Genomic DNA, 26,843 nt, shown 5'->3' on the forward strand with positions numbered 1-26,843 from the left:
CCTTCTCTTCCCACCATCCTACACTTCCTAATCTCTGGTAACTACAATTCCTTTATTTCCATGAGATCAACTTTTTCAATATACATATACATACATACGTGTGTATGGGGTGTGTGTGTGTGTGTGTGTGTGTGTGTGTGTGTGAGAGAGAGAGAGAGAGAGAGAGAGAGAGAGAGAGAACATGTGTTATTTGTTTTTCCATACTGCCAGGCTGTTTTACTTAGCATAACATCCTCTAGGCTCATCCATGTTGCTGCAAATGACAGGTGTGTGTATGGCTGAGCAATATTTCATTGCATACACACACACACACACACACATATATACTAACACATTTTCTTTATACATTCATCCATTGATGGACACTTAATTGATTCTGTATCATGGCTCTTGTGTTATAGTGCTGCAATAAATGGGGGAGTATAGGCATCTCTTTGTCATGCTGATTTTTTTTTTTTTAAAAGAGAAAGTGAGAGAGAGGGAGAGAGAATTTTAGTATTTATTTATTTTTTTAGTTTTCGGCGGACACAATACCTTTGTATGTGGTGCTGAGGATCGAACCCGGGCCGCATGCATGCCAGGCGAGCACGCTACCGCTTGAGCCACATCCCCAGCCCCATACTGATTTTTTTTAAATATATTTTTTAGTTGTAGATGGGCACAATATCTTTATTTTATTTATTTATTTATTTTTATGTGGTGTCGAGGATCGAACCCAGTGCCTCACGTATGCAGGGCAAGCGCTCTACCACTGAGCTACAATCTCAGCCCAACTGAGCTACAACCCCAACCCTGTCAAAATCATTTAGTATTTCTGTTTTTAGTTTTTTGAGGAACTTCCATACTCTTTCTCATAATTTCTGTGCTGGTTAACATTTCCACTAGCTGTTACCCTTTTCCACATCCTTGCCAGGATTATTTATTTATTTTTTAAAAAATATTTATTTTTTAGTTATAGGTGGGCACAATATCTTTATTTTTATGTGGTGCTAAGAATAAAACCTAGTGCCTCACACATGCTAGGCAGCACTCTACCTGTGAACCACAACCCCAGGATTACTTTTGTCTTTGTTTTGTGTATGTGTAATACTGGGGATTGAACACAGGGGCCCTGAACCACTGAGATACATCCCCAGCCCTTTTTTATATATTTTGAGACAGGGTCTGCTGAATTGCCCAGTAGTCTGGTCTTGAACTTTATTCATCATAGTTTTGATTCACATTTCCTTGATGATTAGTGATGTTAACATTTTTTCAGGTATCTGTTGGTTGTCTGTAGGTTGTAGTCTGCTTCCTCTTCTTCCCTCTCCTTCCTCTTCTTCTTCCTCTTTACTCTTCTTTCCTCCTCCTCCTCCTCTTCTTTCTCTTCCTCCTTTTCCTTTTCCTCTTCCTCTTCTAACACCAGACTTTTTGAAATACATCTGTTTATGTCATTTTCTCCTTTCTAGTACTAGGCATTAACACAGGGCAAGTACTCTACCTCTGAGTACATCCCTATCTCTCTTCATTTTTTATTTTGAGACATGGTCTCACCAAGTTGACCCAGCTGGCTTTGAACTTGCAATATCCTTCTGCCTCAGCCTCCCAGTAGCTAGAATTATGGGTGTGTGCTACCAAGACAATATTTTTGGTAGGCAGTGATTTAAACTATTTTTTTGGAAGTTATCTAAGAGTTTAGATATTAGTTCATATCTTGCAGAAATTATAATACCCATTCTAACTTAAATCTTATTAATGAACTTGCTCCTTAGGTATTACATCAAATGCCAATAATGGATCTATGGTGGTCCATAGTAGTTATGATGAAATTGAAGGAGGTGGCTTCTTGGGTGAGATGCTATGAAAATTTCTTTTTTTAAAATCTTGTTTCTGATTATAGAAGTCATATTTGCTTATTATAGGAAATTAAGTTAAAAAAATTTATACTGTGTTATGTAGCCATATCTATTATTTTATTTTTATCAGTTAGATAAACTAAATTTGTTTAATCAGTCCCATAAATCGAGCATCTAAGATGTTTTCATTAAAGCTCTTTTAAATTAAAATGTAATATGAATACAAAATTTATTACATGACATGAAAGTGAATTAAATATATCAAACTTATTTGTGTGTGTTTATAGCTATAGTCTACATTAACTAGATTGTAATCATTGCTATTACTTCGTTACTAGTGTTTGTCTTCAATTGATAAATGAGGTTATTAAATTAATCCAAAGGAGTTTAGAGTAATTTTAATCCATAATTTAATGGATCCATGTGTTGAGTTAAAGTATTCTGGAATATAAAATAGAACTTAAAAGTTACCTTGTTTCTAGCAACACCACAGCTTATTAATAAGAATCCCAAAATGAGCCGAAGTGTTGGATATGCATATCCCTCTTTACCACCTGGTTATCAGAACACAACACCACCTAGTGCAACTGGAATCCCACCTTCTTCATTGAATTATCCAAGTGGCCCCCAGGCCTTTACTCAGGTAAAGTTTTGCCTTTTTTCCCCAATCTATTTTCTACCTTTTGGTTTAAACTGTATATACATGAAGAAAGTTTTAGGAAGTTGTATTAACATTTTTTATAACCAGTTAGAATAATAATGGATACTTTATAAAACCTTTATACTTACACATTTCTCCAGAACCAAAAAATTGACCAAGATTTTGTAGAAATGTAGATTGTACTTTCATTATGTAGTGAAATGAACCAAGTTTACTACTTTTAGAAAGAGAAAAACAAAAGTTGCTTACTTTTAAATTATATATCTGTAGACTCCCTTAGGTGCTAATCATTTAACTACAAGCATGAGTGGATTAAGTCTACATCCAGAGGGACTAAGAGTTATCAATCTTCTTCAAGAAAGAAATATGCTTCCCTCAACACCTTTGCAGCCTCCAGTCCCAAATTTGCATGAAGACATCCAGAAACTCAACTGTAACCCAGAGTAAGGGGTTTCAAATTGTGTTGTTTCATATTATATGTGACATCATGAATGTCCTACATTTTCTAGAATTTTTAAAATACATTTTTTAGTTTCATGTTTTATGAATAAGCTGTATAAGTAGACTAGTTTATGAAAGAGGTCTAATATAGAAGATAAAACTTTTTCACTTAAACTTGAGATTGAAATGTTTTAAGTTAAGAATTAGGGTTGTAACTCTTGAAGTGATTGCTGCTCCTATTAGCTCTGATAAGATTATGCTTTTCATTATCATTCTGGTAATGCATCCCAAATACAATTATTTGAGTCTATATAGTTCTTTTTTTGCTGTCATTTTAAATTTATTTCACTATAAACCTAATTATAATTTTTTCCCTAAATATTTGTCATAAGTTTAAATGTGTGTAGTGAAGACTCTGAAATTGAATTTTGTTACAAAATTTGTTATTTCTATTTTGAAGTAGTTTTTTACAACCTTCAGCAAAATTGAATGAATTGTTCAGGCATGGCAGCATGCACCTATAGTCCTAGCTGAGGCAGGAAGATTGCTTGAGCCCAGAAGTTCCAAACCAGCCTGGACAACTGGGCAACAGAGCAAGACCCTGTCTCAAAAAAAAAAAAAAAAAGGTCAGTCAAGCATCTGTAATTCCAGTGATTTGGGAGGCTGAGGCACTGAGTCATGAGTATCACTGGAGGTGCATGCCTATGATCCCAGTCTTATAGACATCAGGAAATTCTGAGAAGCTCGGTGAGACCCTGTCTCAAAATAAAATATACAAAGGACTGAAGATGTAGCTCAGTAGTAAAGTGCCCTGGGTTTCAATACCCAGTATCAAAAATAAATAAATAAAATATAAAGTGCATTTATAAGTGTGTGTAATCACCTTTTAATTCTAGTGTGATCTAGATTTACATAAAAATAAGTCATTTGATAGTCGAGGCTATATTATACCTAAAACAAGAAAAGAGACAATATTTTAGCTATATAATACAGGGTAACCATCTACTCTATTTCTGAACAGAACTTAAGACTTAAATATTTTAATGGGATAAAAGTAGAGAGGGTTGCCAGGCACGGTGCCTCACACCTTTAATCCCAGTGCCTTGGGGGACTGAGGCAGGAGAATCACAAGTTCAGAAGCCAGTCAGCAATTTAGTGAGGGCCTAAGCAATTCATCGAGACCCTGTCTCTAAATAAAATGTTAAAAAGGACTGGAGATGTGGCTTAGGGGTTAAGTGCCTCTGGGTTCAATCCCCGGTACAAAAAAAAAAAAAAATATTGAGAGGGGCTACTGAGATATTTTATTTGTAATCTGATCTAATATTAAGATATGTACCTGTTAAATACTTTTCTTTTTTCCTTTCAGGATAATCATAGCAGCAACTGACATATGCTTTTTACCTTGATGCAGGTTATTTCGATGCACACTGACCAGCATTCCTCAGACTCAGGCCTTACTGAATAAAGCCAAACTTCCTTTGGGTCTGCTGCTTCATCCTTTCAAAGATCTAGTGGTATGTTTCTCTGGTGAAAGTAAAAGTCTTATAGAAAATTATCTTAGTGGTAGAAATTTTCTACAGTAATTCGGGAATGATATATAGAATTTGAGCTATCTTTAGGAATTTGATCACTGATGGATTTCTTTCTTTTTTAATTTTTAAAAAATTTTTTAGTTATAGGTGGACACAGTATCTTTATTATATTTTTATGTGGTGCTGAGGATTGAACCCAGTGCCATGAGAGGCAAGCATTCTCCCTCTGAGAAATGTTAGAGTCTGTAAACAAGTCAAGATGGCGCCTGGCATTTTGCCAGAGGGAGTGGTTTGTGAAGTAACGCCAGCGAGCTATTAAGTGTGGAGATTCTTTATTGGTTGACTACTGTATCTAGTTTATGTTAATTAAGATAAGCTGTGTGTAATGTATATATACCCCTCCGGTCCTACAATAAACGGCTCCCACTCCTGCTGTATCAATCTACACAAGTTGCTCGTCACCCCCTGGCTATCTTGCTGCAGTCGGACTGCGGCAGAGAAATCCAATCTTTATTTGTAATCCAACCAATAATTTTATTATCAAAACACTTTCAAAACAAGGTCAAAGAAGTATATTTTTGAAAAATCCAAGAGGCCAGGAGTGGAGGTGCATGCCTATAATTCCAGTGAGGCAGGAGGATCACAAGTTCAAAGCCAGCCTCAGGAACTTAATGAGGTCCTAAGCAGCTTAGTGAGACCCTATCTCAAAATAAAAAGAGCTGTTGTAGCTCAGAAGCAAAGTGCCTTTGGGTTCAGGCTTCAGTAACAGAAAAAAAATTTCAGCAGATGCTGAATAGAATAGAGGTACTAACATAAATAAGCTTATTTACCAATTAAAGTACTTTACCTTCATTTCCTCATTCTGCCATTCTTAGAGCAAAACTAGTTGTTTTAAGAAGTTGCTCCTTTCTCAAATAAAATAAAAAAATTTTAGAAAGGGCAGGAGTTGATCCACTGATGTCTTGAGACTCTTGAGACCTTAACATATGGCCATACTTGAAGATCAGTGTGAGTGAGGTGACTTTCCTTTTGGTAATAGGATTTTATTGCCTTTATTGATCCCCCCCACCAGTGCTAGCCAGGCAGGCACCCTACCACTGAGCCCCCTTTGTTGATTTTTGGTATTAAGATTTTAGAACTTTTTTTTTTTTTTTTAAATTGTAGTTGTAGATGGACAGCATGCCTTTATTTTATTTGTTTGCTTTTATATTGTGCTGAGGATTGAACCCAGTGCCTCACATGTGCAAGGCAAGCACTCTGCCACTGAGCTACAGCAACAGCCCCTAGAGCTTTTTTTTTTTTTTTTTTTTTTTAGTTATAGGTGGACACAATACCTTTATTTTATTTAGTTATTTTTATGTGTTGCTGAGGAGCGAACCTAGTGACTAATATGCACTAGGTGGGCGCTGTACTGCTGAGCCACAACCCCAGTCCCTAGAACTTTTAATATGTAGGATAAACTTTAAATACAAATTAACTTTATGACAGTTCTTGTGTGAGAATTAAGACTTAACCCTCTTCATGTAACATCAAAAACTGGGAATAATTTCATTGATCATTATTTCAGAATGTTGTTCCTATTTTTCCTATTTTCTTTGCCATCTATGCCAAAAATATATTGTAAATGTATTTTCGTTTTGCAATGTGAATGTTTTTGAGAAAATATTTTTTTAAAAAATACTTATTTTTTAAGTGTAGTTGGACACAATACCTTTATTTAATTTTATGTGGTACTTAGGATCGAACCTGAGGCCTTGCACGTGCTAGGCAAGCACTCTACTACTGAGCTACAACCCCAACCCTGAGAAAATAATTTTTTTAAAAGGCAAATTTTAATGAGAATGATCTTGGAGAAAAATAATAGGATTTAAAATCAGAACATTTAGCTACATAAATTTTTTTTGAATGGCATTTTTTTCTTTTTCTTTTTTATTAGTTCTAATTAGTTATATATGACAGTTATATATGTACAATTTCGATATATTGTACACAAATGGAGCATAACTTCCCATTCCTCTGGCTGTAAATGTGTGGCATTTTGAACACATATTCTCCTTGTCCCCCCCCCCCCCAATTAAAATGTCCTAATAATTTTTTGGAAGAGATGGGTTTATGCTTGCCCTTTTAACACAATGGATCTTTCCCTTTACAAACTTAGTTTTGTCTTTTCAGCAATTGCCTGTGGTTACCTCCAGTACAATTGTGAGATGTCGTTCATGCAGGACATACATTAACCCTTTTGTCAGCTTTCTTGATCAAAGAAGATGGAAGTGTAACTTATGTTACCGGGTCAATGATGGTATGATTTTTGAAACATTTTATAATTTCTACTTGCATTGAAGGGAAATCAGATAATAAATAAAAATGTGAAATGGAAAAAAAAAAAAAAAGAATCTGTAATCCCAGCTACTAGGGAAGCTGAGGCAGCAGGAAATGACACCATAGTGAGATCCTATTTCAAAAAAATAAAAGCAATTCTTTGAATTTACCTTTATTTACCTATAATCAGTCCTTCCACTCAGAGAAAGCCACTGTTAATTTTTTTTCTATGCAAATTTACTTACATATAAATAATTATATACTTTTTAGCAAAAAATGTAATAATATTATTTTGTGATCACTTTTTTACATTTATTATATTGGGCATATAATAAATGGTATATCATGGTATTAAGACAGTGACTTAAGAAATATTTTTATTTAGAAATTGTCCCATGCCTTTTCTCTAGGGTGAAAGAAACTAAGTCCACAGACTAGCAGCCTAATTCATTCACTGCTGTGTGAAGGGAGGTGGGCAGTGCTAGAAGGTCAGTTGAATGTAGTTTTCTCAATAATTGAGGAGGAAGAGATTTCTCTCAGTAACTTCTTTATAATTTATGTTTGAAGAATATCATCTAACCAATGACATTCAATTAGGATTAGGGAACAAAATCAATATGCCAGTATTCACATTGAAAATTTCTATAATTTCAGTTACTGAGGAGGCTGAGGCAGCTGGACTGCAAGTTTGAGGCCAGCCTCGGTAACTTAGTGGAAGGAAATTTCACTAAAAATTGAGAAATAGAGGAATATAAGAGATTTTATAAAACCAGTTTTATTGTTTGTGTATTTTTTAAAAGTAGAGGAAAATAAAGATAGCTTAAGAAAACTTTTACTATATAGTAATTCAGAAAATGTATGTATAGTGTGTAGTGCACCTTTATAATCTTATTGGTATGTGCTTTAATATACAAAATGAAATTGTGATAAAGGTGGAAGCCTCTTTTATATGTATGCAAGCCAATTTCACAAATTATAGCTTACCTTTTAGAGTACATAGGGATTTTAATTACTAAACAATTACTGGGAAGACAGGTGCAGTGATAATTAATTTTAAAAATATTCTGAGCACTAATATAAGTAATAGGTAATTGATATTCTATATGTCTTAATAATAAATAAAATGTACACTCTCTTATGGTTTTAACCTCTGAAGTGGTTTTACCATGGCTTTTCAGGTCCAGCCATTCTATACTTTTCATATGTCAAATGTTAATCCTTGTATAACTGAAATTTAGGAAAATAATTGACGTTTAATGAGAGTTTTTCTTATGTTTTCAACTGATTTTCAGAAAGCAGTTTTAGTAAAAAATCAAGACAGAGAGGATATCAAGAGATGGGAAAAGAAAAATCATAATGACTATAGTTGTAAAAATAAGAGATATTTAGTGCCACTTGGTATGTGAGGAATTTGAATGGAACTTTTTTTAAAAAGTGAATTTATTAACAAACAAGTGAGTTTAATTCTTAATATTTAGACTATATTGAATTAATTCTAAACCCCTAAGTTAAGAAAATGGCCAAATGCAAGGTATATTAAATTAATCCTTTCAGTAACATTGTTAACTTTATACAGTACCTGAAGAATTCATGTACAATCCTTTGACAAGAGTTTATGGAGAACCTCACAGGAGACCTGAAGTACAAAACGCTACTATTGAGTTTATGGCTCCTTCAGAATACATGGTAAGCTTTCGTTTTTTTTAAACAGTGTATACATTTCATAATATTGGATTTTAAGTTAAAATATGTAGTATTCTTTAATAAAATTTTATGTTTTTAAATTCAGAAAGTATACTATTCATTACAAAAGCAATTGGTAGATAAGAATAAGTTTGAAAAGTAAAAGTGTATATAAAGTTCCACTGAAGTTTTTTGTATGTTCATCAAGAAATTTGCGGTATAATATAGGAACCCTATTTATATTTGATCACACCCAAGTTTTTTCTCTTACAAACAATGCTGTGATGAACATTCTCTTGTAAGTACTTTTATACTCTTCAGAAAGTATCTGAGACCTTGTATTTTAAAGATAATTATGCCAAATGCTTAGCACTTTACATTTTATAGAGCACTTACATTTTTATCATCACAAGTAATACTCTAAGGTAGGGAAATGGTGTTAATCCTATTATACAGATGTGAAAATAAATTTAGATTAAGTGACTGGGCAGTAGTTGGAAAAAATTCAGGTGTTTTGATTTCTTTTTTCTTTTGCTATGCTATAATTACCCTTAGGGAAAGGGGAATATGAAGATTATCACCAACCTTTAATAATCTAGTATTTTAATATATTTTTGTGGCATAGTCTTTATCTTGGCAATTGGGTTGATTATACTGAGGAATTTATGAGAGGTCAGTTTCTTGCTATGGATAAAAGATTTGGTGGTGGTTGGTAATGCTTTCTGCAGAATGACTGTCTCTTTGGTGAATTAAAGTCAGAAGAGCAGAAGCATTTGTTCTTTTGAATTGAGCTTTATAAGTGCCTTTTATCACCCAGGTTTTGCCGAAATGGCTTCCTTTAAATTTGGAAACTGGCCTATTGCAAAAGATTTTTACTCTTTCCTGGCTTACCTCTTACCTCCTTTTTTTTTTTTTTCTGGCTTACCTCTTGAATGACAGGTTTTATGAATTTGGCAAGTGATATATGCAAAAATATATAAAAAGTCGTGTACTGTATGCCCAGTTGTGATTGTGGCTATTTGATGCTTTTTTGTTTGTTTGTTTGTTTTAATTGAAAACAAATCTTTGGCCAGGTGTAGTGGCAAATTTCTGTAATTCCAGCTACTGAGGAGGCTGAGGCAGCTGGACTGCAAGTTTGAGGCCAGCCTCGGTAACTTAGTAAGACCCTATCTCAAAATAAAAAAATAAAAAGGGGCTAGGGATATAGCTCAGTGGTAGAGTGCCCCTGGCTTCAATCCCCAGTCCTCCCCACCTAAAATAAAAGAGGAAATGAAAACAAGTCTTTGGATTTGTAAGTTTATGAAATACAGAGTCTTAAATTTTTGTGGGATTTAACCTAAAAATGTTGGTTAAATAATCAGCCAAGGCTAACTTGATTTTTCACTTTCGTAACGATCATTTCCCTAAATTGCAAAATATGCTCACATAGAAATGTCAATAAAATGTAAATATACAGGTTAATAAGTAAATACCTTTGTTAGTACTGCATAACACTGTAAAGGTCAAGCAATTGAATATGACTGATATTGCCATGAGCCCTTCTGATCACATTTCTTCCCCTTTCTGTCCTAGAGAAAATACTCTTGAAATATGGCAATCACAGGCTCATTTTTCCTTTAAGTATGCATTTATAAACACTATGATGTAACTTTACTGTTATCTTCACTTAGTATGTAAATAATGCATATTTTATGGTTTTGCTGTATGTGAACCCAACAAATAAGTTGAAATTTAATCCTATTAAATGTATTTAATGAGATTCTTCTTTTCTTTAGTTACGACCACCACAACCTCCAGTGTACCTCTTTGTTTTTGATGTGTCTCACAATGCAGTTGAAACTGGATACTTGAATTCAGTTTGCCAGAGTTTGTTAGACAATCTGGATTTGTAAGTGTCTCATTTCAGCTTAAATCTGAAACTAATGGTGTTTGCAAAATGAATGACTAGTTTTCAAAATACAAAAATAAGTCATGTAGTTTATGTTCTAAAAATTCATTTAAATCACTTAGGTATTACTAGTTTTTTTTTGGGGGGGGGTAATACCTGGGATTAAACCCAGGGATTCTTCTATCACTGCTATGGTCTTTGTCCTTTGCATTTTTTATTTTGAGACAGGGTCTTTCCAAGTTTCCGGACTGGCCTCAAACTTGTGATCCTCCTGCCTCAGCCTCCCAAGACACTGGGATTACTGCACCCGGCAGTACTCACTTTTTCTTAAGAACATTATTTTCAAATCTGTAGTAAGAAGGAATAATAATTGAATGAACTGCCCATCTCTCAACTTTCTCATCTTTAGCATTCTGTTGTTCTTGTATCATCTAATCCTCCTCCTTTACCCACACACTTTTTTCTCCCTTGGCAAACCTCAGTCAGCATATAATTTTTACCTGTAAGTAGTTCAGGACTTTTAACCCTAGCTCTTGTATCATACCAAGCGAAATTAGCAGTAATTCCGTAAGATGATTTAATACCCAATTCATTTTTTTTGTTCCTCATTTTCTCAAAAAACTCATTTAACTGAGGGTTTGTTGGTATAATAATCTAAATAGTAGCTGGGCATGATGGTGCACAACTGTAATACAAGCGACTCTGGAGGCTAAGGCAGGAGGATCATAAACTTGAGGCCAGCCTTAGCAACTTTGCAAGACCCTCTCTCAAAAATAAAAAGGACTGGGGATGAAACGCAATGGTACCTTAGGGCCTGGTACTTCCCCCCAAAATATCCAAATAAAATAGTATTTGCAGATTGCATTTGGTTATCATGACTCTTAAGTCTCTTAAAATAACTGTATTTTAAATGTTGCCTAGACACACATAGCCCATACAAGTTAATGTGACCCTTCAATATATTATATGGAGGGAGGCAGAAGACCAGATCTCATCATAAATGAGATCTTCATCACTCTTCATCACTCAGTGAAAATGGCATCATTTCTACCAGTTTTTTGTTGTAGATTATATATGCAAATTGTGTGTTGATGAAAGTCCACAAGCATAAACAATAAGATTGAAGTTTCTTTTTCCTCAAGAAACTTTTGTTCCACCAGATGTGGTGGCACACACCTATAATCCCCATGGTTTGGGAGGCTGAGGCAGGAAGATCAGAGTCAGCCTCAGCAATTTAGCAAGGCCCTCTTTCTCAAATTAAAAAAATAAAAAGAGCTGAGGATGTGTCTCAGTGGTTAAGTGCCTCTGGGTTCAATCCCTGGTACTAAAAAAAAAAAAAATGCAGTTTCATATAGCTGAGTTCTTTAAAAGAGTACACACTTTAAAAGTGCACACCTGTGATCCCAGCAGCAACTGGGGAGGCTAATACAGAAGTATTGCAAGTTTGAGGCCAGCCTCAGCAAATTAGTGAGACCCTGTCTCAAAATTTTAAAAAGGCCTAAGGATATACTCGGTGGTAAAATGCCTCTGGGTTCAATCACCAATACCAGATAAAAAAATAAAAAGCAGTTCCAGCCCAGCACGGTTGTACATGCCTATAATCCCAGCTGCTGGGAGGCTGAGGCAGGAGGATCATGAGTTCAAAGCCAATTTCAGCAAAAGCAAGGTGCTGAGCAACTTAGTGAGACCCTGTCTCTAAATAAAATGCAAAATAGGGCTGGTGATGTGGCTCAGTGGTTCAATCCCCGGTACAAAAAACAAAACAAAACAAAACAAAAAACCAGTTCCTTTAAAACAGATGCTTTTGCTCTTCTTTGTTTTAAATAAATGCATTTAATAATATAAAATTCATGGGGCAGGGGTTGTAGCCCAGTGGTAGAGTGTTCACCTAGCATGTCTGAGGCACTGGGTTCAATTCTCAGCACCACATAAATAGAATAAAGATATTATGTAAAGATATTATATCCACTTAAAACTAAAAAATAAATATTTTTAAAAAACATATAAAATTCATGCAGAGTTTTTTAAGGATGCACTGCCTACATTCACATTACATTTTAGAGTTGTTATATGATTTTATTTATTTATATACTTTTTTGTTGTGCTAAGAATTGAACCCAGGGCCTTGTTCATGTGAGACAAGCATTCTACCAACTGAGTTATATCCCCAGTCCAATATGATTATTTTTTTGGAGCATTCTTACCCCCCGTCCCCACCCCCAGTGCTGGATTTAACTCGGGGCTTGTACAGGCCAGGCAAGTAAATGCTCTATAACTTCATATTAGAAGTTGGATTGCTGTTATTCCTGTTTTTCACTGATTATTTGGCTTATGTGTGTCATGTTTTCCATTGAGGAGGATGTTTTCATGGTTGTAAACATTGGATGGTTTAAAAATTTGTTTATGTTGGATCAGTTTCCGTAAATTAGATATTTGCATGTAATATTTAGCAGATATTTTATGTATTTTATAAAACACTCTTCTGAATTTGTTTTTAGGCTTCCTGGCAACACTAGAACAAAAATTGGCTTCATAACATTTGACAGTACAATTCATTTCTACAGTCTTCAAGAAGGTCTCTCTCAACCTCAGATGCTAATAGTTTCAGATATTGAAGGTATATGTTATACACAAATTTAATGAACTGTCTAAGGAATTTTCTATTTTGGGAATATTCATGACCTGGCAAATTAGTAGTGTATGGTATGAGTCCACTATGTGGAGAAAATATTTAAAAATCCTATCTGAAAAAGAATTTAAATCTAGATTACCTAAAGAACTCCTATAAGTTAACAATAAAAAGACAAATAGCCCAGTGAATGAGTGGGTAAAGGATTTTAATAGACATTTCTCATTATACAGTATTCAATATTTTAGGGATAGAGGTATAGCTCTGGTGGTGTGCATGCTTAGCTTGCCCAGAGCCCTGGGTTCAATCCCCAGCACTTCCCACCAAAATTTCTATAGACAGATTTGATACGTACTCTACAGCATTAGTTATCAGGCAAATACAAATTAAAAGTGCAATGAGATGTCACTCACACCAAGTTGGTGGCCAAAATGAAATGTTTGGACAATAACAAAAATTGGAAAAATCATATACTGTTAGGGGAATGTGAAACGGTGTAGCCACTATGGAAAACAGTCCGGCAGTTCCTCAAAAAGTTAAACAGAAGCCAAACATAGTGGCACACACCTGTATTCCCAGTTACTTGGGACACTGAGGCAAGAAGAATAAAAAATTCAAGGCCAGCCTGGGAAACTTGGCAAGATCCTGTTTCAAATATAAGTAAGGTCTGGGGGCATGCTTGAGACTCCAAGTTCAATCCCCAGCATCACAAAAACAACAAAAAAAGAAGGTCCAAGGGGATATGACTCAGTGGTGGGGTGCCGCTGGGTTCAATCTCTAGTGACACAGAATCATACACAAGTTAAAGTTACCATATGACTTAGCAGTTCTACTCAATGGGTGTATACTCAAAAAAACAGAAGGCATATCCATAGAAATTCATATATAAATGTTCAGGGCAATATGACCAAAAGTGGAAACAACTATATGCCCATCATCTGATGAATAGATAAACAGATATAGTCTTTTCTTATGATGAAATATTATTCAGCAATAAAAAAGAATGAAGTACTGATGCGCACTAATATGGATGAATTTTGAAAAAATTCTTAGTGAATGAAGCCAGTCACAAAAGAGTACCTATAGTATGGCTCTCTCTCTCTCTCTCTCTCTCTCTCTTTCTCTTCTTTTTTTAAGGTTGTAGATGAACACTATACATTTTATTTATTTATTTATTTATTTTTCATGTGGTGCTGACGATTGAATTCAGGGCCTCCACGTGCTAGGCAAGCACTTACCACTGAGCTATAATCCCAGTCCAGTATGGCTCTCTTTATGTAAAATGTCCAGGATATGCAACTCTATAGGAAAAGAAAGTACATTAGTTGCCAGGAACCTGGGGAAAGTAGTAATGGGAAGTAACCATGATTTCAGGGTTTCTTTTTGAGATGATGAGAAAGATCTGGAATTAGATGATGATGGTAGTGGAAAAGTCTGTGAATATATGTATATTAAAAAATCACTGAATACTCTTTTTTTATTTTTTATTTTTTTTTAATGTGGTGCTGAGGATTGAGCCTAGAGCCTTAGCACATGTTAGGCAAGTGCTCTACCACTGAGCTACATTCCAGTCCCTTTTTACTTTTGATTTGGAGACACCAAGTTGCCCAAACTGGCCTCAAACTTGTGATCCTCTTGCCTCAGCTTCCTGAGTAGTTAGGATTATAGGTATGAGCCACCATACCCAGTTCAGACCTCTTCTTTTCATGAGGGTGAATTTTTTAAAGAATAAAAGGAAAAAAACTGAACAGTTGGCAGTAGAATTTTCATGTGACAGCTAAAGAAAACAGTTAATATTTTAAGTTACTTATTGTATTTTTTTCACAAACTTCATAATTAGCTTTATTTTTTTGTTAGCAAAAGCAGTATAGAAACATAGGAAGTGATTTTCCTCATAATTCACCAACACCTATCTTCTTTTCCTAGTTTGCTTTCCTTCATCTAAGGAAGGGAATTCAATTCCTAAGCAGGAATAAATGTAAATGTTGAGAGGCTCACCTAAAGTGGTCACATTAGCACTTTTTTTTAAAAAAATATTTTTTTAGTTATACATGGGCACAATATCTTTATTTTGTTTATTTATTTTTATGTGGTGCTGAGGATCTAACCCAGGGTCTCACACGTGCTCTACAGCTGAGCCACAACCCCAGCCCCCACATTAGTACTCTTTCTAATTTTTTTTTTTAGTTCAAAACATTACAAAGCTCTTGACATATCATATTTCATATATTTGATTCAAGTGGATTATGAACTCCCATTTCTAATTGGTTTTGTAGTCTCATTAGTTGAGGCATTGATGTGGGTCTTCTTTATGAAAAAGTATCAGTATTTGGAATGACGGTTATTCTGTATAAAGGTTAAATTTTTGTGTGTTGCCTCTTTGTTTTTTTTCCAAATGCAAAGAGTATCTTTGGCTGGTTTGCAGGGTCAGCCATAAAAAAAAGTAAAGCAAGATTCTTTAAAAGAGTTGCTGTCTTTAACCTAGGAAACAAAACACTTGCACAAACCCTTACTGAGTGCTTACAGATCACTGTTTACTAATTGGGAAGCCATTTACCTTCACTAGTCATCAAATAACAAGAAAAGTTGCTGTAAATACCCAAGTCAGTGCTGTTTTGGTAGCTCTTTGGACATGTGTAGTCTATAAAGTCAAGGAGCAGGCTTTTCTTTAAGTATAAAGTAGTGAATTGCATCAGTGTTGTATATTTGGAACATTCTTAACAGTTTAATTTTGTTTAAAATAAATATTTACTTATTCTTTCAGATGTTTTTATACCTATGCCAGAGAACTTATTAGTAAACTTAAATGAAAGTAAAGAGGTAAGATACATTTTCCTACACAACATGTTTGATTGAAATATTGAAGGCATATTTAAAAAAATTTTTTCTTAGTTGTGCATGGACACAATACCTTTATTTTATTTATTTAATTTTAAGATCAAACATAGTGTCTCACACTTGAGGCAAGTGCTTCACCACTGAGCTACAACCCCAATCTTGAAGGCATATTTTTTAAATGAACTTTAAGTAAAATTTTACTTATTGCTTTGACATTTCTAAGCTATGTATCATCTTAGCTTGCTCTTAGTTTAAGTTCATTAAATGAACAGTTCTCAAGTTCAATCTCATGCCAATCATTTTTAAGTCTAATGCAACAAGGTATTTTAGTAGGATAGATGAGAAGCCTGTTCCAGAAAGGAGGAACATCTGAAGGAAATATGTCTTGCCAGCCCTTTGGGAAGTTGGGAGGGTTGCTGAGATAAAGCTTCTCGTCACTACACAGAAGCACACGAGCCAGGCTGCTCTCAGTGCCCTTTGCTTTTCTGATTCACAGAGTGTCATTGGGGTCAGTTCAGAAGAAACTCTTATTACCTGCCTGGAAATTGCCATGACATAATACACTGAGAGGTGAACAGAATGTGTCTGAATGGGGATGTTGTCTACCCTGTACATGCATATATGCCATAGGGGTAACATTTTAACTAGCAAGTCTATGGTCTCTGCTGTTGGCAGTGGTCACTGTGCCATGGTGCAAAGTATTTTTCCCCCATTTATTCTCTTTATTTGTACAACCTAACCTGAATAGGTAGTTGGTTTTGATTTTTGTTTTTCTTTTGTAGTGATATTACAAGGTTGGCAAAGTTACTGGATTTTTGCAACAGGGAAGAATTAACTCATGTTGGAACTTCAAAGAATAAAGTGTAGAGGCGACAGAGAAAGCCATATTTCATGGCATGAAAATAAATCAAATTTCTAAACTTATGGTTCTTTTGGATACATTTTGGACTTATAGTCTTGCTGGGCTATTGCATGTGCAAGAACTGTAAGGCCCCAATTTTGATGTCTTGCTTGCCAATTTATAATGTTGACTTAAAATGGCTTTCTTGTCATTTGACCAACTTCATTGTTTACTGTAGTGTCTGTAGATTCTCTGATCATCATCATGACTCAATGTCTTTGTCTTTTGTATTAGATATTGACTTATTATGAAAATAATTAATTGTAACACTCTTGAGTTTTCTTTATTTACTTCACAAGCTTGTTCAAGAATTACTGAAAACTTTGCCACAGATGTTTACCAAGACTCTGGAGACCCAGAGTGCCTTGGGTCCTGCACTTCAGGCTGCCTTTAAGCTGATGTCCCCAACTGGTGGTCGAATGTCCGTCTTTCAAACACAGCTCCCAACTCTTGGAGTGGGAGCCCTGAAGCCACGAGAGGAACCCAACCAAAAATCATCTGCTAAGGTTAGAAAGTTATCAAGTGTATGATAAGATTAATGCTGGTGCTTTGTCCCTTTGACCATAGGGGTTTTTTTAGCGGGAGGAGGCAGGGAAGATTTCCAGTTGTGAGGAGGAGGAATTATAAGGAAATAGGTAAATGGTTTCACTTTTATATGAAACCCTTACTATATTTTTCTCTACCTGATTCACCCCATGCCTTATTTTTAATATCTTTAGTACCACTAGTCATCCAGCCTGGCTTTGAAGAGAAAGTCTGGGAGACTAAAAGAAAGTACTTGCTAAGCTGGGCATGGTGGTACATGCCTATAGTCTCAGTGAGTTGGGAGGCTGAGGAAGGAGAATTGCAAGTTTGAGGCTAGCCTGGCAATTTAGCTTGACCCTATCTCAAATGTAAAATAAAAAGAATTGGGAATGTAGATCAATGGTAAAACACCTTTGGATTCAGTCTCCAGTACCACAGCAACTGGGAGGCTGCGGTAAGAGAATCTCTAAGTTCAGAGCCAGCCCCAGCAATTTAGCAAGCCCCTAAACAAATTAGTGAGACCCTGTCTCAAAATAAAACATAAAAAATGGCCAGGAATGAGGCTCAGTGGTTAAGCACCCCTGGGTTCAATACCTGGTACCTGCCCCCAACCCCCCAAAAAAGTGGAGTGAATGTACTTGCTAGGGACAAAGGGAAACCCGGATGACCAGCTAGGAGTGGTTGTAACTTGGTATATTGACAGCCTCAGATTGCATTTGAGTACCTCATATGTACAAACTTACAGTTTGAGGGGTTTTTGTGTTTTTTGGCACCCAGGGATTGAACCCAGTGTCACTTAACCACTGAGCTACATTCCCAGCCCATTTTTATTTTTATTTAGAGACAGGGTCTCATTAAGTTTCTGAGGCTGGCTTTGAACTCTTGATCTTCCTGTCTCAGCCTCCTGAGTTGCTGAGATTACAGGTGTGTGCCACTGTTCCCAGCTAAACTTAATGGCTTGAGACCTGTGTTTCCCAAAAGATTATGAGAAGTCAGTATAATATATTGATTATGAAGTTACTCCTGGAGTCAGACTGCCTATACATTCCACTGCTCTTTAGATGTGTGAACTTAAATAGTTACTTCATTTCTTTGTTGCTTTGTTTCTGTAAATATAAAGTGAAAATATTGATAGTATCTACTTCTTGGGGTAGTTATAAGGACTAAATAGATATTGCATATGAATTATTTAGAATGATTCCCAACATACTGAGCATTTGCTAGATTTTGGTAATAATGACTATCTTTGCCTATTAACAAAATTAATATGATAGAGGTATTTTGTAATATATATTTTTTTAGTTGTAGGTGGACACAATACCTTTATTTTATTTACTTATATGTGGTGCTGAGGATCGAACCCAGGGCCTCACACATCCTAGTCAAGTTCTATATCACTGAGCTACATTTCTAGCCCATAGAAAATTCTTAATCAGTACCTGATTCTTAATGAAAAAATCAAATAGTAAAAGCACTGTAGATTATGTAAAATCCCTAGAGACAATTGTTATTGACACCTTGCTATATGTAGGTGTGTATTTACATTTTTGATAATTTAATGATTTTTTTTTTTAAAAAAAAAACCTCTTTGTAATTTATTCATAGGAAATACACCTGACACCTTCTACTGACTTCTATAAGAAATTAGCATTGGACTGTTCTGGTCAGCAGATAGCTGTTGACTTGTTCCTTCTCAGTGGACAATATTCTGATTTGGCTTCTCTGGGTAAGTGTTTCCTGATGATTCCCCCCCCCCCCCCTTAAATGAGTATCAAAATGGTGTTTAAATGATTTTATTTCATTGTTTTTTGTTTTTGTTTTTCCCCAGTACTGGGGATTGAACCCAGGGCCTTGCATATGCTAGGCAAGTTCTCTACCACTGCACAAGTTCGAGGCTAGCCTCAGCCATTTAGCAAGACCCTTAGCAACTTAGCAAAAACCTATCTCAAAATAAAAACAAAAACAAAACAAACAAAAAAAGAACTGGGGATGTAACTCAGTGGTAAGGTGCCCCTGAGCACTTGCAATCCTCCTGCTTTAGCTTTCCAGGTAGCATGGTGGTATTCTAGGTAGAGGACAAAAGTAAAATTTTTATTCCCAAGTTGGGGATATAGCCCAGTTGGTGGAGTGCTTACCTCGCATGCACAAGGTCCTGGGTTCAATCTCCAGCACCACCAAAAATAAATAAATAAATAAACAGATACATAGATAGATTTATTTATTTATTTATTTATTTTAATATCTTTTTTAGTTGAAGATGGACACACAATATCTTTATTTATTTGTATGTGGTGCTGAGGATCAAACCCAGTGCCTTATACATGCCAGGCAAGTGCGCTACCACTGAGCCACAACCCCAGCCCGATAAATTTTTTTTTATTCCTTCCAGAGAGTTTTGGAAGAGTCAGTTTTGGTGTGGATTTTTCTTTTTTTGAAATGAGCTCTTGCCCAAGCTGTTTTTTTTTTTTTTTCCTAGTACCAGGGATTGAATCCAGGGGCACTTAACTACTGTGTGTGTGTGTGTGTGTGTGTGTGTGTGTGTTACCAGGAATTGGACCCAGGGCTGCTTAACTACTAAGCAATATCCCCAACCCTTTTTTATATTTTATTTAGAGACAGAGTCTTGCTGAATTGCTTAGGGCCTCACTAAGTTGCTGAAGCTGGCTTTGAACTTGGTGATCCAGCAGCCTTAGCGTCCTGAGCTGCTAGAATTATAGGTGAGGGCCACTGCACCCAGCTTCAAGTTGGTCTTAAACTTGTGAATTTAAGTGATCCTCATGCTTCAGCCTCACAAATAGCCAGAACTATAGGTGCACACCATTATACCCAGTTTAACAGTCAATTTAATCTACTATAAACTTCATAGTCGTCTTGTACTCTAATTTAGTAGAGGAGAAATAGAAAAATGTCCACACTACTATTTAGAGGAATAGAATATTTTTGACAGTTACGGAATGGAATATTCGTTTGACTTGAGAAAATTGAATCAAATGTCTGCACTTATTTTACCATAGTAATAGCAGGTAATGCCACTATTTGAAAAATGTGTATGTTTTCTTCCAGGGTGTATTTCTCGGTACTCAGCAGGTAGTGTCTATTACTATCCTTCTTACCATCACCAGCACAACCCAGTCCAAGTACAGAAATTACAGAAGGAACTACAGAGATACCTCACTCGGAAAATTGGCTTTGAGGCAGTTATGAGGATTCGGTGCACTAAAGGTGAGGATACTTTTTAAAAAAACATAGGAGTAAATATTGTTTTTTTATACCAATAAATACAAGTTTTCACTTAGTTTTTTCTTATAGGATTTGCCATTCTAAGATACTTTGCAGGCTTTAGTATATGCAATTAAGGAGAGAGAAGAAACACTATTAAAATATAGGAACCCTTGTTAATATGTTAAAAATTTAAAAAATGGTGAATGTTATACTATGTGAATTATTTAAGTTTATTTGAGACAGGTCTTGCTATGTTACCTGGGCTGATCCTGAACTTACCTCAGCCTCCTGAGTAGCTGGGACTACAGGTGCATGTCATCACACATACTTTTTTTATTTTTAGTAAACAGTTATTTTTATTTAAAAAATTATGGTAAAATATACATGAAATTTACCACTTTAAACATTTTTTTATTTTTGCTTTTATTTGTTTATTTGCAATGCTGGGGATCAAACCCAGGGCCTTGTGCACTCCTGACAAGCACTCTCCCAGTTCAGTGGCATTGAATACATTCTCATTGTGCAACCATTACTACTACCCATCTCCAGAAGTGGAAGATCTTTTAATTTGTGCTCTAATTCTTGATTTCTCATTTCTCTATATTATTAACCTGCTCTACTTTTTTATTCATATAACAATGTTTTGCTGTATAACAGGAATAAGACAATCATGTTTTTAAGTGGAAAAAAATGTATGAGACATGTAGGGAAAAAAAGATAAGGATCTACTAACATATCCGATTTATTTTCAAATCTGTGTCTATATGAACTTCTCTATTACCCATCATTATAATAATTCAGCCTTGCTGAATTGATTTTTATTTAATAGTTTTTCAGCATTTATGTTTTTGAGGGTTTTTCTTCAGAGTTGGGGATTGAACTCAGGGCCTGTTATATTACTGAATTACATCCCTAGCCCTACTTGTTTCAAAGGATACAGTTGTTGGATCCTATTCATGAAGATTGCCAGACCTCCAAAGTGTTAATTTATACAGATATTGGTTCCTAATTAGGGGAAATACATATTAAAATTGCTTATGACTTGTTGTAGTTGGCCAGTTGGCTGCTATTTATAGGTACCTTTTTTTTTTTTTTTTTTTTTTTGTACTAGGGATTGAACCCAGAAGTGTTTAACCACTGAACTTCATCCCCAGCTCTTTTTATATTTTATTTTGAGACAGGGTTTCACTACTAAGTTGCTCTGGGCCTTGCTAAGTTGCTAGGCTGGCTTTGAGCTAATGATCCTTCTGCCTCAGCCTCCCAAGTCGCCGGGTGTATAGGTGTGTGCCACTGTGTGCAGTGGTACCTTACTTTTCACAAACAGCCTGAGGACATGTCAATAAACTAGCCTTTGCCCACTTCCTAGAGTGTTTAATCTAACAAAGCTTTGTGGTTAACCTATTTAGGTTTCTCTTATTTTATTTATTTATTGCTACTAGGGATTTAAGAAAGTTTGTGGTTACCTTATTTAGTTTCTTATTTATTTATTTGGTACTGGGGATTGAACCCAGGGCCTCACAAATGCTAGATAAGCATTCTCTACTACTAAGCTACATCCCAAACTCTTTTTTTTTTTTTTTTTTTTTTCATTTGTTTTTTAGTTTTAGGTGGACACATTATCTTTATTTTTTATTTTTATGTGGTGTTGAGGATCGAACCCAGCGCCCTGTGCATGCCAGGCGAATGCACTACCGCTTGAACCACATCCCAAGCCCCCCAAACCCTTTTTAAAATTTTCTTTGAGACAGGGTCTCAATAAGTTGTCAAGGCTGGCTTGAGATCCTCCTGCCTCAGCCTTCTGAATTGCTTGGATTATAGGCAATACACCACTGCATGTGTTTTTTGTTTATTTTTTTGTTTTTAACCAGGTCTTAGATGCCTATGTACATGTAGACCTACACTCTTTTTTTCTTTCTGATTGCTGTTTTAAAGTTGATTTTTACTTCATAAGCAAGATATACATTTGTTTTTCTTTCAGAAGCCCTGAGTTTGATCCCCAGCACCACAAAATAAATAATTAAATTAAATTAAATTAAATTAAATTAAATTAATACATTTTTGCTACAGTTAAACTCCTATATTGTGTTTGGGGACACACATGCACATGTGCACTCTCTCTCACACACACAGAGGTACATTTTCACTCTGTTTTTAGTTACTGTAACCACTTTGGTATATATTCCACTTTTCTGTACATTTAAATACTTAAGTATCATGTTGTATTTGCATAAATAGATATTTTCACTCAGGGTTTAATTTTTTAATTGTTTCTTTTAAGAATTTGTTACCAAGGAACTTATTCTTTTTTTTTAAATTATTTTGAGATATTGATGGACTTTTATTTTAATCATTTATTTATATGTGGGCTGAGGCTTGAACCCAGTGCTTCACATATGCTAGGCAAACGCTCTACCACTGAGCCACAACCCCAGCCAAGAAACTTACTCTTTTTTGTTTTGCAGTACTAGGGTTTGAAACCAATTGCTTTTTACCATTGAGCTACATTATCAGCCCCCCCACCATATATATATATATATATTTTTTTTTTTTGCTTTGTTGCCAAGGCTGGCCTCAAACTTGCAATCCTCCAGCCTCAGCCTCTCAAGTTGCTGGAGTGGATGCTTACTCAATAAATCTTAAAAATCCATTAATTTTTTTCTAGCTCAGTGGAAGAGTGCTTGCCTAGCATATGTGAGGCACTGGGTTTGATCCTTAGCACCACATACTAATAAATAAAATAAAGCTCCATCAACAACAAAAAATATTTTTTTAAAAATCCATAAATTTTAATTCATATAAAACTTATCTCATTCCAGTATTCAATAAAATGAACAAATCACACTTTATTTATTTTCCTACCCATAACTATTTTAAAATTTTTTTGCTGTTACACATCGGTCTATTTAAAATTATTTGGTGTTTTTTTTTTTTTTTTTTTGTGTGTGTGTGTGTGTGGTGCTGGAGATTGAACCCAGGGCCTTGTGCATGCAAGGCAAGCACTCTACCAACTGAGCTATATCCCCTTAAAATTATTTTATACATAGAAATTTGGCACTTGAATGAGTCTATAGGACAAATAAAAACAAGAGATTGCTAAAGTTGAAATAAGTATTCATTTAAAATTTTCATAAATACTACCAAATTGTTCTCTAATAGTTTTTGAAAATTTGTATCCTCACTCTAATTTAAGAAGTGTGGTGGCACATATTTGTAAATCCCAGTGACTCAAGAAGCTGAGACAGGAGAATAGTGAGCTCAAGGCCAGCCTTAGCAATTTAGCAAGACCCTCAGCAACTTAATGAGACCCTGTCACAAAATAAAAAATAAAAAGGGCTGAGGGTGTGGCTTAGTAGTTAAGCACCGCTGGATTCAAAGCAAGTACAAAAAAAAAAGATGACAGCAACAATGACACTTATTACTCCTCAACCTCATTCAGTACTGTGTATTGAACTTTTTTACTGTCTAATAAATGATTAGGATAAAATGTAAATATCTACATATAGATATATAAAAGTCATCTTGATAATTTTTTTTTCTCTTTTAGGTCTTTCCATTCATACTTTCCATGGGAACTTCTTCGTTAGGTCAACAGACTTACTCTCTTTGCCCAATGTCAATCCTGATGCTGGGTATGCAGTACAGATGTCAGTAGAAGAAAGTCTTACTGACACTCAATTGGTTTCTTTTCAGTCAGCACTCTTGTACACTTCAAGCAAAGGTATATTTTTTGTTTGCTTTAATTATCGTAAAAACCATGAGCTCTATCCTCTTAAGAGAGAGTATTGTTAATTGTGTGCATAATATTATATTAAAGTTTTTTTGATGTGGTACTCTATGGCCTATAATAAACTTTTCTTTGGAGGGAGGTTTTTTCCTTAAAAAAATATTTTTTAGTTTTAGGTGGACACAATATATTTTATTTTTATGTGGTGCTGAAAATTGAACCCAGTGCCTCATGCATGCGCGATACCACTTGAGCCACATCCCCAGCCCTGAGGGAGTTTTTTTTTTTTAAACCAAAAGAGTATTCCCAATCATAAGAGCTATGTTTCCGTTATTGGTAAAGCCAACATGTTTGGCTTTAGTTTTCTGAATGATTTTGTTTCATTCTATTTTATTTTGGTACTGGAGATTGAACTCAGGAGCACCCAGCCACTGAGCCACACCCCCAACCCTTTTTTGTATTTTATTTAGAGGCAGGGTCTCACTGAGTTGCTTGGCACCTCACTTTTGCTGAGGCTGGATTTGAACTTGCTATCCTCCTGCCTCAGCGACCCGAGTTGCTGGGATTACAGGTGTGTGCCACCACACCAGGCTTCCTAAACGATTTTATTTATTCATTTATTTCACAGATATTTATTGAGAATCTCCTATGTATTAAACACTGGTTTTTCAGTTGAAAAATTCCTTTATATAACCTAATTCTAATAGGCAATCAGATAGTAAACAGGATAAATAACAGTTGTTCTTTCAAGATAGAGTACACAAGAAAGTTCTCACAGAAGTGATATTTGAGTTAAGTTTTGAAAAAACTGATGATAAAACACTTTTTCTTTTTTTTTTTTGTGGCACTGAAAATTGGACCAAGGGTGCTCTACCACTAGTTATATCTCCAGCCCTTTTTATTTTATTTTATTTTTAAGACAAGTGTCACTCAGTTGCTGAGGCTTGCCTCTAATTTGTGATCCTCCTGTCACTGGGATTACAGTTGTGCATCACCACACTTGGCTTTTTTTTCTTTTGAGATGGGGTCTTGCTATATTTCCCAAGTTGGCCTCAAACTTCTGGGCTCAAGTAATCCTTCCACCTCAGCCTCACAACTAGCTGGCATTACAGGTACATACTATGACACCTGACCATCAGAAAACACTTTTTAAGTTGTGATTTATTTGTTCCTAATTAATTTGTAATTTGTGTTTTAACCTAATCTGATGTGGGGCATGTTAATTTGCTTTTTTATTTTAAAGATTTTTTACTCCTAACCTCTGTTAACACTCTCCTTAATTTTGGAGGAGACTTTCTATGTTATATGTATTCAATCTTTATAGCCCCTCCAAAATTTATGGAAAGTATGAAGTAAGGACACTTTAATAAAAACCTTTAAGAGGAATGTTCTGTATGATTATAATTAATATGACACACTATAAATGTAAAGTAAGATGGATTTCTGTCTCTAGGTACCATTTTTTATTTGATAAAAAACCCAGCTCAGTCCCTTTTCTGTTCATTGTAAAAATTTATAATTGATATATGGTAAAAGACAATTATTTTTATTTTGTTTTATTTTTTCGGAGGTACCCAGGATCAAACCCATGGCTTTTGTGCATGCTAAGCACATACCCTGTTCCTGAATTACTCCCCAACTGAATGCACCTTTTTCTTTTGTTTTTGGTTGGTTTGTGTTGATGTCACTTATTTGTTTGCAGTGCTGGGGATTGAACCCAGGGCCTCAAGTATGCTAGGCAAGTGTTCTACCTGTGAGCTACATCACTGGCCCTTTTTAATTTTATTTTGAGTCTAGCCTGTGCAACTTAGTGAGATCCTGAAGGAGAAAGGTGACAAGATTCAAACTGGTATTAAACTCTTTGGGTCTCACTAAGTTACCCAGGCTAGACTCAAACTCATGATTCTGCCTTAGCTTCACAAGTAGCTGAAATTACATGTGTGCACCACTAGTTCAGTTGAATGAACCATTTTGAATGTAAAATTCGCAAGTTTTGACAAATGTGTCATGTGACTATCACCATAATAAAGACATAATTGGTTCCATCATTCCCAGCATCACCCTTTGCTTTTGTAACCATTCTCTCTCTCCTATCCCCAGCCTCTGGTAACCACTGAGAGTTTTGTCTTGCAGGAGTGTCAAAAAATGGAATCATATATAGGTTGAGCATCTCTTATCTGAAATGCTTAGGACTAGAAGTGGTTTTGATTTAGAATTTTTTTCAAATGTGGATATATTTGCATATACATAATGAAATATCTTGGAAATAGGATCCAAGCCTTAACAAAATTTATATTTCATATACAACTTACATACAAAAATTTCTTTCTGTGATTAAGAAGTATAAAGTTTTTCTAAACTTTAAATGTCAAAAATAGGCTAAAGTGTCAAAAAATAGGCTATAAAACAAGCAAGAGTAGTGATGTCTTATATATATTAACTCAGAAATTTTATTGCAAAAGAAGTAACCAGAAAATTTAGAAAGGAGATTTATAAAAACCTAGCATACTTATAACAAATTAAAATTTTTAAAAATTAAAAAAACCCCTAGCATACTATCATTTAAATACAATCCCTGTTATCTATTTTGTAATAATATGAACAAAAAAAATTTATAGTTGAAAAAAAGCTTTGATTTTCACCAA

General features: G+C 35.1%; 1 protein-coding gene across 4 annotated transcripts in view; it reads left to right on the forward strand.

Moving 5' to 3' along the window:
• The window catches only part of Sec24a (SEC24 homolog A, COPII coat complex component), a 77,109-nt gene that overhangs the window by 24,608 nt on the left and 25,658 nt on the right, over window positions 1–26,843 (forward strand). For 3 of the 4 annotated variants that reach the window (XM_046467675.2, XM_046467674.2, XM_046467676.2), the window contains 13 exons: window positions 1,752–1,829; window positions 2,318–2,478; window positions 2,767–2,939; window positions 4,349–4,451; window positions 6,642–6,768; window positions 8,365–8,474; window positions 10,247–10,359; window positions 12,858–12,976; window positions 15,753–15,808; window positions 17,027–17,233; window positions 18,858–18,978; window positions 20,316–20,474; window positions 24,019–24,192. In XM_046467675.2, coding sequence (XP_046323631.1) covers window positions 1,752–1,829; window positions 2,318–2,478; window positions 2,767–2,939; window positions 4,349–4,451; window positions 6,642–6,768; window positions 8,365–8,474; window positions 10,247–10,359; window positions 12,858–12,976; window positions 15,753–15,808; window positions 17,027–17,233; window positions 18,858–18,978; window positions 20,316–20,474; window positions 24,019–24,192 — 1,701 coding nt within the window. Of the gene's footprint in view, window positions 1–1,751; window positions 1,830–2,317; window positions 2,479–2,766; window positions 2,940–4,348; window positions 4,452–6,641; window positions 6,769–8,364; window positions 8,475–10,246; window positions 10,360–12,857; window positions 12,977–15,752; window positions 15,809–16,322; window positions 16,960–17,026; window positions 17,234–18,857; window positions 18,979–20,315; window positions 20,475–24,018; window positions 24,193–26,843 lie in introns of those variants that run through there. The other variant, XM_058586532.1, reaches the window with a different exon arrangement.

This window comes from Marmota monax, unplaced genomic scaffold (genome assembly GCF_021218885.2).
Source record: "Marmota monax isolate L192 unplaced genomic scaffold, Marmota_monax_Labrador192_F-V1.1 WCK01_AAM20220418_F8-fsc00199, whole genome shotgun sequence".
NCBI classification, from domain to species: Eukaryota; Metazoa; Chordata; class Mammalia; order Rodentia; family Sciuridae; genus Marmota; species Marmota monax.